The sequence below is a fragment of the Trichomycterus rosablanca genome, chromosome 21 (genome assembly GCF_030014385.1).
Source record: "Trichomycterus rosablanca isolate fTriRos1 chromosome 21, fTriRos1.hap1, whole genome shotgun sequence".
In the NCBI taxonomy this organism is placed as follows: Eukaryota; Metazoa; Chordata; class Actinopteri; order Siluriformes; family Trichomycteridae; genus Trichomycterus; species Trichomycterus rosablanca.
The window spans coordinates 19,531,588-19,545,389 of record NC_086008.1 but is presented as its reverse complement, the minus strand read 5'-3'; the positions used below and the strand labels follow the sequence as shown (position 1 = coordinate 19,545,389).

Here is a 13,802-nt window from a genome sequence, read left to right as displayed (position 1 = left end):
GGACCTCTGCAGCTTTGCGTTTTGATTGGCTGTTAGACCAATCAGTAGGAAAAGGCGCCGTGTCTATTGGGTAGTCTGCCGCTGAGCGTTCTGCACAGACCAATAGCAATGACGAAGGCGGGACTTTTTACAAAACGGGTGGATAAAACACCACTCTCGTTCGCAGCGCTCAAAAATGATTCTTTTTTGTGATTCGAATCATTTACTATAGTAGACCCATATAATCCATATTTAATAACTCCACTGAGTCGGTTCAGTTTAAAATGATTCTTTTTGAGGATTCGATTCATTTGCTCTTTTAAACTCATAATCCATATTTAATAACTCCACTGAGTCGGTTCAGTAAAAAATTATTCTTTTTGAGGATTCGATTCATTTGCTCTTTTAAACTAATTTAATCCATATTTAATAACTCCACTGAGTCAGTTCAGTATAAAATGATTTTTTTTGAGGATTCGATTCATTTGCTCTTTTAAACTCATATAATCCATATTTAATAACTCCACTGAGTCGGCTCAGTAAAAAATTATTCTTTTTGGTGATTCGATACATTTGCTATATTAGACTCATACAGGTTTTATCCTATTTTTAATTACTCCACTGAGTCGGTTCAGTATAAAATTATTCTTTTTGGTGATTCGATACATTTGCTATATTAGACTCATACAGGTTTTATCCTATTTTTAATTACTCCACTGAGTCGGTTCAGTATAAAATGATTCTTTTTTTTTTGGTGATTCGATTCATTTGCTATATTAGACTCATATAATCCATATTTAATAACTCCACTGAGTCGGTTCAGATGTACAAAATGATTCAGTAATTGCTAGCAAGAACATGACGCCTTTCGATGTATTTGGTTGGTGCTATTGAAGTTATGAATAAAAATCTGTTTTTTATTATGTAATAAAGGGTAAAAGTGTCAGTATAAGAGTTGTAGTGTGTAATGTGGGTTACACTTGATAAAATACAACTTGTTTTGGAGCAAAGTGATGAATATTTTAAAAGCTATTGAAGTTATTAATATGCTGAATACTTTTAAATGCTGTTGAAGTTATGAATAAAAATAAGTTTTTTATTATGTAAAAAAGAGTAAAAGTGACAGTATAAGAGTTGTAGTATGTAATGTGGGTTACACTTGATAAAATACAACTTGTTTTGGAGCAATGTGGTGAATATTTTAAAAGCTATTAAAGTTATTAATATGCTGAATACTTTAAATGCTATTGAAGTTTTGAATAAAAATAAGTTTTTTATTATGTAAAAAAGAGTAAAAGTTACAGTATAAGAGTTGTAGTGTGTAATGTGGGTTACACTTGATAAAATACAACTTGTTTTGGAGCAATGTGGTGAATATTTTAAAAGCTATTGAAGTTATTAATATGCTGAATACTTTAAATGCTATTGAAGTTATGAATAAAATCAGTTTTTTATTATGTAATAAAGGGTAAAAGTGTCAGTATAAGAGTTGTAGTATGTAATGTGGGTTACACTTGATAAAATACAACTTGTTTTGGAGCAATGTGGTGAATATTTTAAAAGCTATTAAAGTTATTAATATGCTGAATACTTTAAATGCTATTGAAGTTTTGAATAAAAATAAGTTTTTTATTATGTAAAAAAGAGTAAAAGTTAAAGAGTTGTAGTATGTAATGTGGGTTACACTTGATAAAATACAACTTGTTTTGGAGCAATGTGGTGAATATTTTAAAAGCTATTGAAGTTATTAATATGCTGAATACTTTAAATGCTATTGAAGTTATGAATAAAATCAGTTTTTTATTATGTAATAAAGGGTAAAAGTGTCAGTATAAGAGTTGTAGTATGTAATGTGGGTTACACTTGATAAAATACAACTTGTTTTGGAGCAATTTGATGCATATTTTAAAAGCTATTGAAGTTATTAATATGCTGAATACTTTAAATGCTATTGAAGTTTTGAATAAAAATCTGTTAACCACATTAACCAGGATAAGACGGTTGAATGACTGAATTAATAAACACATTTTTGTAGAAAAAAATTTGGACTTTATTACGGTACTTTATCACAACAGTTCACATAATATTAGAGCTATTTTAAAACGCAATTTTAAAACTCCGGAACCATTGAGCGGAGTCTGTGCTCCACACGGAGAGTAATAAGAGCGGAGCGTGTAAACATGGCAGCCTCCTCACGGTGCTTGTTGAGAGGTCAGTTTCTAGAATTTACCTACAAAATAACGACATAGTCATAATGACTGTGTTTGTCTTTATAAAGCAGAAGGGTATAGGATGTAATAACGTCTGTTATATCTTTCTGTAGCGGTTTATCTTGAGCAATGTTGTTATAACACCTCGATTAAAGTCGGTCTAACGGTGTTCCGCACATGTGTACTCACTCATACATATGGAGTATTTAATGTAGCTTAGACGTCATGTCATTTTGTCATGTCACTTCGTTCTCTTTGTGATGGTTGTCTGCACACATGGGTCAACTTTCTCCAATGCCCTTTGCCTTGATAATGCAATCCATGTAGTGATGTTGTCAATCCAGGTTATTCTTGGTCTTCTGAGTCCTTCCACAAGTCATAACACTGCCTCCAGTGTTGTCATGTAGGTGCCTCATCACACACCCAAACTAGTAGGACTTGATGTGTTTCAGAGGCTCCTTTTATGTCCTGGACGTCTCATACACTCGCTCAATGGTTGTCATCTTCCTCCATGCTACTTAATTCCTCCCCTGCTGTGATTTTATTCAAATTTGCAGTATTATTTATCATTGTTTTTGAGAAATCTAATTACAAAGTTGTACAAAACACTGTGGCTTTACATTTAAACGCTTTTGTGCGTCGGATCCCATTCCTGAACAGTTTGCATTTTCTCTTACAGTCTTAGCGGGATGCCAGAGATCAAACGTGTGCTCGTCTCACGCCCCGGCCTGGCATCGTCCTGCCCGAGGTTTCGCCGCCGCAGCAGCAGCTAAGTAAGCTCGTAATGGTAATTTATTTCATTATTTTCATTGTGGGCGGCACAGTGGCTCAGTGGGTAGCACTGTCACCTCACAGCAAGAAGGTCCTGGGTTCCTGGGTTCGATCCCCAGGCGGAGCGGTCAGGGTCCTTTCTGTGTGGAGTTTGCATGTTCTCCCCGTGTCTGTGTGGGTTTCCTCCCACAGTCCAGAAACATGCAGTCGGGTTAATTGGAGATACTGAATTGTCCTGTAGGTGAATGTGTGTGTGTATATGTGTGTGTGCCCTGCAATGGACTGGCGTCCCGTCCTGGTTGTTACTGTGTGCCTTGCGCCCATTGAAAAGCTGGGATAGGCTCCAGCACCCCTCCATTGTTTCGACTGATGCGGATACCAGTACTCATCTACTGCCTACACTTATGACCCAAATTATTAAGACCATCCGGACAAGACATCATCGATTTTAAAATAATAATCAACCCATATCAATCACAGAGATCTTTTACCCCCTGCAGACCAGCTAGGAAACAGAGGAAGGATGAAAAAAGTGCCACCAAAGACGTCAAGGAGGTGGAAAAGAAGAAGGAGAAGCAGAAGATCGACGACACGGGGCGTCACAAGCCGTACGGTCTGACCTCCTGGGCTCCGATAGATGACGTGTACGTGGTGAGGCATTATCCCCGCCCGGTGTACGACGCGGGCGTGGCCGTGGACATGCTGAAGAGCTTTCAGAAGCTGGACTTCACTCCTGAAGATCAACCCGTCCTTATCGACCTGAAATTAGACATGAAGCTGGAGAAGAAGGTACAAACCAGCATATACTGTATTATTCTGGACAAAAGTGTTGGGCAGTTGTAGCCTAGTGGACTTGTAATTGAAAGGTCGCTGGTTCAAACCCCACCGCTGCCAGGCTCTCACTGTTGGGCCCTTGAGCTAGGCCCTTAACCCTCAATTGCTTAGACAATATTCTGTCACAGTACTGTGTCACTTTGGATAAAAAGCATCCGGACTAGTAATCGAAAGGTCGCTGGTTCAAGCCCCACCACTGCCAGGCTGCCAATGTTGGGCCCTTGAGCAAGGCCCTTAAGTCTCAATTGCTTAGACAGTAAATCTAATGTAAATATTGGGACACCCCTTTCCTTTTAATTATTGAGTTAATGTGTTTCAGGCACAGCAGTTGCTAACAGGTGTAATAAATCAGTTAGTTATATTAGGGAAATTATATGCCTCCAACTTTGCTGCAACATTTTAGGGAAGGTCCTTTTATGTTCCAGCATGACTGTCCCTGTGTACAAAGCAAACTCTATAAAGAGATGAAGAGTCCTTTGGAATGAAATCAATCAATAGAGGCTTTCTTCTATATGATTGATCTTTTGCACCATTTAAATGAGCACAAATCCCCACAGACATACAGGGGTTGGACAATGAAACTGAAACACCTGGTTTTAGACCACAATAATTTATTAGTATGGTGTAGGGCCTCCTTTTGCGGCCAATACAGCGTCAATTCGTCTTGGAAATGACATATACAAGTCCTGCACAGTGGTCAGAGGGATTTTAAGCCATTCTTCTTGCAGGATAGTGGCCAGGTCACTACGTGATGCTGGTGGAGGAAAACGTTTCCTGACTCGCTTCTCCAAAACACCCCAAAGTGGCTCAATAATATTTAGATCTGGTGACTGTGCAGGCCATGGGAGATGTTCAACTTCACTTTCATGTTCATCAAACCAATCTTGCTGTGTGTATTGGTGCATTGTCATCCTGATACACGGCACCGCCTTCAGGATACAATGTTTGAACCATTGGATGCACATGGTCCTCCAGAATGGTTCGGTAGTCCTTGGCAGTGACGCGCCCATCTAGCACAAGTATTGGGCCAAGGGAATGCCATGATATGGCAGCCCAAACCATCACTGATCCACCCCCATGCTTCACTCTGGGCATGCAACAGTCTGGGTGGTACGCTTCTTTGGGGTTTCTCCACACCGTAACTCTCCCGGATGTGGGGAAAACAGTAAAGGTGGACTCATCAGAGAACAATACATGTTTCACATTGTCCACAGCCCAAGATTTGCGCTCCTTGCACCATTGAAACCGACGTTTGGCATTGGCACCAGATGCGCCAGCAAGACGTGCACCAACAATTTGTCCTCTTTTGAACTCTGGTATGTCACCCATAATGTTGTGGGCATTGCAATATTTTGAGCAAAACTGTGCTCTTACCCTGCTAATTGAACCTTCACACTCTGCTCTTACTGGTGCAATGTGCAATTAATGAAGATTGGCCACCAGACTGGTCCAATTTAGCCATGAAACCTCCCACACTAAAATGACAGGTGTTTCAGTTTCATTGTCCAACCCCTGTACTTCAAAGTCTTGTGAGAAGCCTTGTCAAAAGAGCAGCTGTTATTTTAGAGTGAAAGACTACCCTAAAGATTTTAAATAGGACATCTGACAAGCACGCAATCAAGTGTCCAAATACTTCTGACCATATAGTGTACATAGAATATTTCAATACTTTATTTAATGCAAATATTTATAAAGTCATTTTTCTTTTTGCATTACAGAAAAAAGTCGACCCGTTCGTCAGCACCGTGCATTTACCTCATCCGTTCAAAAAGGAAACGAACAAAGTCGTCGTCTTCACAGAGGTGAGTACAGACACACAGCGATCATTTCAAGAATCCTGATTTTTTTGGTTTTACATTTAAAACATCAATAATATGATGTGGGTTTTTTTTTTTTCAGAATCCAGAGGAAGCCAGACTGGCTACAGAACACGGAGCAGCTTTAGCAGGAGGACCAGAGCTCGTCGAGAAGGTATGGAGATGCTACGTCTTGGTGCTACAGAAAGCTACAAATGTCTCAGTTCCACAACAAAAAAATAGATTCCGAGCGGTTTTAATTCTACTTATAGAAAAAATAGTACATAATTTGCCTTTGTGATTAAGATTTACATCGTAGAGTCACTTTATTGTGGCCACTTCCTACTTTCGACGGCAGCGATTTGGTCTGGGGAATGTTTTTGTGGCATTCTCTGGGCCCATGCATCCATGTGGACGGCGCTCTCAATCGATTTGGGTATGAATCCATCCCTGCAGATCCATACATGCTGATTATCTTCCCTGGGGCCGATGGGATCTTCCAGCGAGACGATGTGACACATTACATGACTAGAAATGTCCCACATTGGTTGGAGGAGCATGACCGAGACTTCCATGTACTATCCTGACCCCCTAATTCCCCAGACTTGATCTTGATTGAGCATCTGTGGGAGCACCTCGATGGTCGGGGTCCACTCTATGGATCCTCCCCTACGTCCCCTCCAGCAGCTGTGGGATGCACTGCAGTCAGCATGGCTCCAGATACCTGCGACGACCTACCAGGAGCTTATTGGGTCACTCCCAGCCTGTCTAACTGCTGTCCCTGCTGCACACGCCGGTTATTCTGGATATTAGCTGGTGCTCATAATAATGTGATTCGACTGTGTATAAGTATAAAATTCTGTAATAAGACTGGAATGCTAAAACGTTTCCATTTGCAGATATTAGAAGACGAGATCACTGCAGACTTTTACCTGGCTGTTCCAGACATCATCCCCAAGCTCTTGCCTTTGAAAAACAAGCTGAGAAAGAAATTCCCCAAGAGCAAGAGAGGTAAGTACACCCGAGTATTAAATTACAACCATTTGTTTACCTCAACTGAACAAAAATGTTCTTTCTGTTTCAGGGTCAGTCGGGGTGGACATTCCTAAAATGCTGCAATTGTTTAAGAGCGGCCATGAGTACATGGTAGAGAGGGACGTCTACGTCATCACGCAGGTTGCAACGGTAAACCAGATTGATTGATTAACTGTATTGAATGTTTTTATTTGTCACGTATAAGGATTCGTTTTCCGCGTATCCCAGCTCGTTTTGGGGTCAGAGCGCAGGGTCAGCCATCATACGGCGCCCCGGAGCCGAGACAGTGGCTGCATGGCTGCATGGCAGAGCTGGGATTCAAACACCCACTCTAATTTTTTAAAAATAATTATTATTTAAATTTTATAATTGTATTTATTGTATTAATTATTTTTTTATAATTGTATAATTATTATTTAATTATTATAATTGAAAAGGATAATTTAATTTTTTAAGTATTTTTATATTTATTTAATTATTGTAATTGAAATAGTATAATTTAATTTTTTATAATTTTATAATTATTATTTAATTATTATAATTGAAATAGTATAATTAAATATTTTATAATTTTATAATTATTATTTTAATTTTATTATTGAAATAGTATCTCTTTTTTTGTATATATATAGTAGCTCTATTGTTATTGCTGATATCTCGAGGTCACAAGTTTCCGGGCAAAATGTGAACAAAATGCGGGTTGCTTGAAAAAAATAGATAGAGGTCACTCCGAGGTCACTGTTTTAACACCATTCGTTTTAAAAATTGGACGTCCGACATGCTCATGGTCAGGCGTCTGAATACTTTTGGCCGTATATACTGTATATAAGTCATGTGGTTGAATAGTTTTCTTCACTCTAACAATACAAATCTATTTTTCAAACAGCTGGACATGCCACAGGAGCACATACTGGACAACATGCGGGTCATCATTCGGGACGTCGCATCCCATAAGCCAGCCGAGTTTGGTAGGTGCCTTTTATCTCTTCACAGTGGTAAAGTACGCCAAAGTACGGTTTGAATCTCAGTGGCGCTATTGGTCGGCCTTGCGTCTGCATGAACACGATTGGCTAGAGTCTGTGGAGGCGTGGCCAAAACAGCCTTTTCATTGGAAGTGGATCTGGATGCTCTTCCTCCTGACGCAACCCTAATTTCTATCCGGGCTTGGGACCTGCACTGAGAGTGCAGTGACAAGTCCGCTTCCCAATGGCTAGGCTGTTTCGGTCATCCAATTTCCCCTTGGACATTAGCCAGTCGTTAATCTTGTCTATGTAGACATGTTGATGTCTATGTTGATAGCACCACCAACATTCGACCCCGGATCCCCAGATCTCAGCAGCACTGCCCCACTCTCATTATATTCGATTCTGATTCTTTGATTGTAATGAACTATATGTTTTATTTTTCAGTACCCATGATCGAGAGGGTCATTCTAAGCAGCAAGACTAGCGAGGCGTTACATCTCAAACTCCAAGACTTGTTACCAAAGGCGCAAAAGGAGGACGCCTGATATAAAAAAATTACATTTTTTTTTTATTGTTTACTGTTGTCATGTAATAAACTCAGTTTCAAATGTCATGAGTCATGTGATGTTTCCTTACATATTAAAATAGACGCTATATGGATAAAAGTATTGAATTCATGTGTTTCAGCCACAACAGTTGCTAACAGGTGTAATAAATCAGTTATATAAAGGAAATTACATGCTTTATAGGCATTATATGCATTTTAGTATCTCCAATTAACCTGACATGACACACAGACATGTGGAGAACATGCAAACTCCAAACAGAATGGACAGAGTAGAGCCCAGGACCTTGCTGTGAGGCGACAGTGCTACCCTAGCCACTGTGCCACCCTAAAGATGAACAGTTGACTTAATAAGTAAAATATTAGAACTAATACACACTGTATATGTCATATATTACATTTCTGTGTGGAAATAATCACATTAATTTTTTTATTCGGTGTGTTTCTATGTAACGTGTGGACAAAAGTAGTTTATTTATACCTCAGTGAGCACCAGGTGGCAGTATTCATCTACTGGAATGCTGTAACATCGCCTCATAAAGGTTTATTCATTCATTTTTTTGGTCAGGGTCGAAGTGGGTCAAATCAACAATGCTGCTCCTGCTGGAAATGATAAGTGAAGGAGCAGCAGTGATGAATCAGTGGTGGTGGAGCAGCAGTGGAGGCGTAGAGGTGTTTGAGTAAGACTGGAGGAGCAGTACTGAAGAAACAGAAGTGGTGAAGCAGCACTGGAGAACCAGCAGTGATGAATCAGTAAAGGTAGAGCAGCAGATATGAATCAGTAGTGGTAGAGCAGCACTGGTAGAGCAGCAGTGATGGAGCAGTAGTGGTGGAGCAGCACTGGTGGAGCAGCACTGGAGAACCAGTAGTGATTAATCAGTAAAGGTAGAGCAGCAGATATGAATCAGTAGTGTTAGAGCAGCACTGGTAGAGCAGTAGTGATGAATCAGTAGTGGTGGAGCAGCACTGGTGGAGCAGTAGTGATGAATCAGTAGTGGTGGAGCAGCACTGGTGGAGCAGCAGTGATGAATCAGTAGTGGTGGGGCTGTACTGGTGGATCGGTGGAGCAGCACTGATGGAGCAGTAGTGATGAATCAGTAGTGGTGAAGCAGCAGTGATGGAGCAGTAGTGGTAGAGCAGCAGTGATGGAGCAGCACTGGAGAACCAGCAGTGATGAATCAGTAAAGGTAGAGCAGCAGATATGAATCAGTAGTGGTAGAGCAGCACTGGTAGAGCAGTAGTGATGAATCAGTAGTGGTGGAGCAGCACTGGTGGAGCAGTAGTGATGAATCAGTAGTGGTGGAGCAGCACTGGTGGAGCAGCAGTGATGAATCAGTAGTGGTGGGGCTGTACTGGTGGATCGGTGGAGCAGCACTGATGGAGCAGTAGTGATGAATCAGTAGTGGTGAAGCAGCAGTGATGGAGCAGTAGTGGTAGAGCAGCAGTGATGGAGCAGCACTGGAGAACCAGCAGTGATGAATCAGTAAAGGTAGAGCAGCAGATATGAATCAGTAGTGGTAGAGCAGCACTGGTAGAGCAGCACTGGAGAACCAGTAGTGATTAATCAGTAAAGGTAGAGCAGCAGATATGAATCAGTAGTGTTAGAGCAGCACTGGTGGAGCAGCAGTGATGAATCAGTAGTGGTGGGTCTGTACTGGTGGATCGGTGGAGCAGCACTGGTGGAGCAGTAGTGATGAATCAGTAGTGGTGAAGCAGCAGTGATGGAGCAGTAGTGGTAGAGCAGCAGTTATGGAGCAGCACTGGAGAACCAGCAGTGATGAATCAGTAAAGGTAGAGCAGCAGATATGAATCATTAGTGGTAGAGCAGCACTGGTGGAGCAGCAGTGATGGAGCAGTAGTGGTGGAGCAGCACTGGAGAACCAGTAGTGATTAATCAGTAAAGGTAGAGCAGCAGATATGAATCAGTAGTGTTAGAGCAGCACTGGTAGAGCAGTAGTGATGAATCAGTAGTGGTGGAGCAGCACTGGTGGAGCAGTAGTGATGAATCAGTAGTGGTGGAGCAGCACTGGTGGAGCAGCAGTGATGAATCAGTAGTGGTGGGTCTGTACTGGTGGATCGGTGGAGCAGCACTGGTGGAGCAGTAGTGATGAATCAGTAGTGGTGAAGCAGCACTGGTGGAGCAGCAGTGATGAATCAGTAAAGGTAGAGCAGCAGAAATGAATCAGTAGTGGTAGAGCAGCACTGGTAGAGCAGTAGTGGTAGAGCAGCACTGGTTGAGCAGTAGTGGTGGAGCAGCACTGGTGGAGCAGCACTGGAGAACCAGTAGTGATTAATCAGTAAAGGTAGAGCAGCAGATATGAATCAGTAGTGGTGGAGCAGCACTGGTAGAGCAGTTGTGATGAATCAGTTGTGGTGGGGCTGTACTGGTGGATCGGTGGAGCAGCACTGGTGGAGCAGTAGTGATGAATCAGTAGTGGTGTGGCTGTACTGGTGGAGCAGTAGTGATGTATCAGTAGTGGTAAAGCAGTACTGGTGGAGCTGTACTGGAGGGGCTGTACTGGAGGACTTGGGGGGGCGTCCCAGTTTCTCTCTCTCATCAGTGACCCAACTTTCCCAGCTCAGAGCTCTGGGAGCCGGCGTGCTCTCCACACCATAATTAAGCAGAGAAAGCTCTGGTTTCCTCGCTATGGGATCACTGGTTTAAACTGGTCTGGATTTTCCTGTGACTCGGACTTTACTGGATTATTAAACCGTCGGCGCGAGTCTCACCCGCTCGTGCAGCGTCGCGCGCCGGTGTAACCGCGACTCTCCTGACCGGAGCAGGACGGCGGAACATGACGGTTCACATCTGTTCTGATTTATTCCACATTTAATCGGTTTTTGAGGTGTTTTACTGCTGTAAAGAGTCGCCTTTAAGGCTGGAAAAGCGCTAATAATGGACGGTGTGTGGATTCTGCTCGCACTTTGTACTGCACTTAACGCGCTCGCGCACACAACCCAAGGTTTGTGTTTAAATATCTTATTTTTAACGTGTAAACTGTTGAATTAATTTAAAATACATCAGTATTTTTTGAAGTTTAGTAGAATGAAGCATATAAAGTTGTTTTATGTTAAAATGTTTATGTTTGGAATCACCTCAGGTGTTCAGTGTGAGGTAGTGAATACTTGACTGAGCTGATCTTCAATACACAATACAGGGCTGGTCGATAAATCACATCTATTATATCACGATACTTTAACAGACGGTATGTTTATATCACAGTATCGATATTTAGCTCGATACCAATACAATTTTTACAGCATTATGACCAAGAGTGGTACTGCCAATACAATGAATGGAAAAAGTATCTGAACTTCCAGTGCATAAACCACATTTATACTGGTTTTTATACTGGTTATTATAAATATAAATAAAATATGGATTTATAAGTATGACACACATTCAATCTCCACAAATGTATTAGTTGTATTTTCGAACCTTAGTACTTCAGAAATCAACAGTTTTTGCAACACTGTGGTTCATTTTTGCCATAATGCTCTTAGCAACTATTAATTAACTCAATTAAGGAGCTCAAATGTGTTATTTTGCCTTATATTTGGTGTTCTTGTTTTATTTAAACATCTAAATGTAGTTTCTTAACATCATACCCTGTGTCAGAACCTCATAAAAACATTAATACTCTGTAAAAATGAATAAAAGAAATTAAATGGACGTAGTTTGAGTAACTGAGAGTTAAGAGTCGTGTTCAAGGGCCCAACGGTGGCAACTTAGCAGCGGTGGGACTTGATCTGGCAGCCTTCTGATTACCAGTCCAGGAACTTATTTACTGAACTACCACTGGACTTCCAGACTGGCTGAAAAATCTTTTATATTACAAATTTATAATTTTACATTCATTTCAAAATAAATGACTACATAAAACTTTTATATTACACACTTATAAGCATATTTATATTATAATAAATGGGAAAATGATTAAAAATTATAAACATTTTATATTCATTTTAGAATAAATGACTCTTATATTACAAATTTATAATCATTCCTAATTCATAATACAATATATTATTAAAAAAAAACTTTTATACTATAAACCTTTCATTTCATATTCATATTACAATAAATAATAACTTTTATTTCACTAATTTATACGAATTTTTTATCCTTATTACAATAAATGACTGGGCAAAACTTCTATATTACAAATTTATTATCATTTTATATTCTGATTACAATAAATCATTGGTAAAAAACTTTTATATTATAAAGTATAAACAATAATCATTTTATATTCTTATTACAATAAATAATAGAGGAAAAAACTTTGATACTGTAAATTTATAATTATTTTATATTCATGTTAAATTAAATAATTGGGAAAATATTATATTAAATATTATATTATATTATATTATATTATATTATATTATATTATATTATATTATATTATATAATATTATACAATAAATGACTGGGAAAAATCTTTATATTACAAATTTATAATCATTCCTAATTCTTATTACAATAAATTATTAAGAAATCTTATTAAAAAATTTTATATTACAAATATATAATCACATATAAGGAATTATATTTATTTCACAATAAATTATTGGAAAAAACACTTTTATTTTATAAATGTATAATCATTTTATATTCTTATTACAATAAATGACTGGGGAAACTTTCATTTTGCAAATTTATTATCAATTTATATTCATATTACAATAAATGATAGTCATTTTATATTCAACATTTTGTATTACAATAAATGAAAAGGTTAAAGTAAAACACATGGATTACAATACAAAACATGCCTTTATTCTAAACTGTAAATAAAGAAGACCTGTCCCTTAACACTAAGTGTTAAACCCTGTAGGAGTTCATGTCTGTAGGTGTGTTCATTCCCGGCTGGGCTTTGTGCTCTCCGTCTGTAGCCCTGACAGAGAATCACTGTACTCACACGTTCCAGGATCTGTGCTGGAACACAACTTTGATCTCACTATCTTTAATCTCCGCCTTAAACGATATGATCACAGAGATGTAGTGTTACTACCAAGAACAACGCTGAGTCGTGCTCAAGGCTTTACAGATTGTACAAGGAAAGGCCTGCAAACTTCATTTGAATGAGATTTTTATGGGTTTGAATGGATGGATTTGGACAGTCCTTGTATTGTCTGTCATGTCCTTTAGCATAACAAAGCAAAATCCAGCAATAAGTTCCGTTTTAGTTTTGAACTGAATTGAATTAGCTGTTGTAGCCTAGTGGTTAAGTTACTGGACTAGTAACCAAACGGTCACTGGTTCAAGCCCCGACACTGCCAGGCTGTCACTGTTGGGCACCTTAACCCTCAATTGCTTAGACGATATACTGTCACAGCACTGTAATTCGCTTTGGGTAAAAGCGTCCGCTAAATGCTGACAATGTAACAGTGTAATAGTTGCTCAATGAAAGGAAAGTCTTTTGATTTGCCATGAACAACAATCATAAACAACAAGCATCATGTACAGAGAAAAGTGGTCCAGCAGGACTTGAGACCAGAAAAATGTAAACAAGTTACCAATCGTTGTACATGTGTATTGATTTATAATATTCACTTAAAAAAATAAAGGTTTGATCGTCACAGGATGAGAGGCTAACATTCCTGAGACTAGCGTCTACGCTCTTTGGATGGAAGGAATGAC

At 39.3% G+C, this 13,802-nt stretch overlaps 2 protein-coding genes across 2 annotated transcripts in view; both read left to right on the top strand.

Annotated features, from left to right (window-relative positions):
• The first annotated feature begins 2,143 nt into the window (after positions 1–2,143).
• mrpl1 (mitochondrial ribosomal protein L1) lies at positions 2,144–8,203 on the top strand. The gene is made up of 9 exons (XM_063017963.1): positions 2,144–2,190; positions 2,869–2,962; positions 3,461–3,749; positions 5,513–5,596; positions 5,694–5,765; positions 6,490–6,601; positions 6,675–6,775; positions 7,512–7,593; positions 8,035–8,203. Exons 1-9 carry the CDS (start codon positions 2,160–2,162, stop codon positions 8,133–8,135), a joined length of 966 nt encoding a protein of 321 aa, XP_062874033.1. The 5' UTR covers positions 2,144–2,159; the 3' UTR covers positions 8,136–8,203.
• Positions 8,204–10,953: 2,750 nt separating this feature from the next.
• Positions 10,954–13,802, top strand: part of fras1 (Fraser extracellular matrix complex subunit 1) — a 119,526-nt gene continuing 116,677 nt past the window's right edge. The window contains exon 1 of the mRNA XM_063017944.1: positions 10,954–11,118. Within this exon, the coding sequence (XP_062874014.1) occupies positions 11,052–11,118 (67 nt within the window). The 5' untranslated portion in view covers positions 10,954–11,051. The remainder of the gene's footprint in view (positions 11,119–13,802) is intronic.

Coding starts and splice junctions, on each gene's coding strand:
- mrpl1 (XM_063017963.1), top strand. CDS start 2,160: ATGGCAGCCTCCTCACGGTGCTTGTTGAGAG. Junction 3,750..5,512: donor ACATGAAGCTGGAGAAGAAG/GTACAAACCAGC, acceptor TTTGCATTACAG/AAAAAAGTCGACCCGTTCGT. Junction 6,776..7,511: donor TCATCACGCAGGTTGCAACG/GTAAACCAGATT, acceptor TTTTTCAAACAG/CTGGACATGCCACAGGAGCA.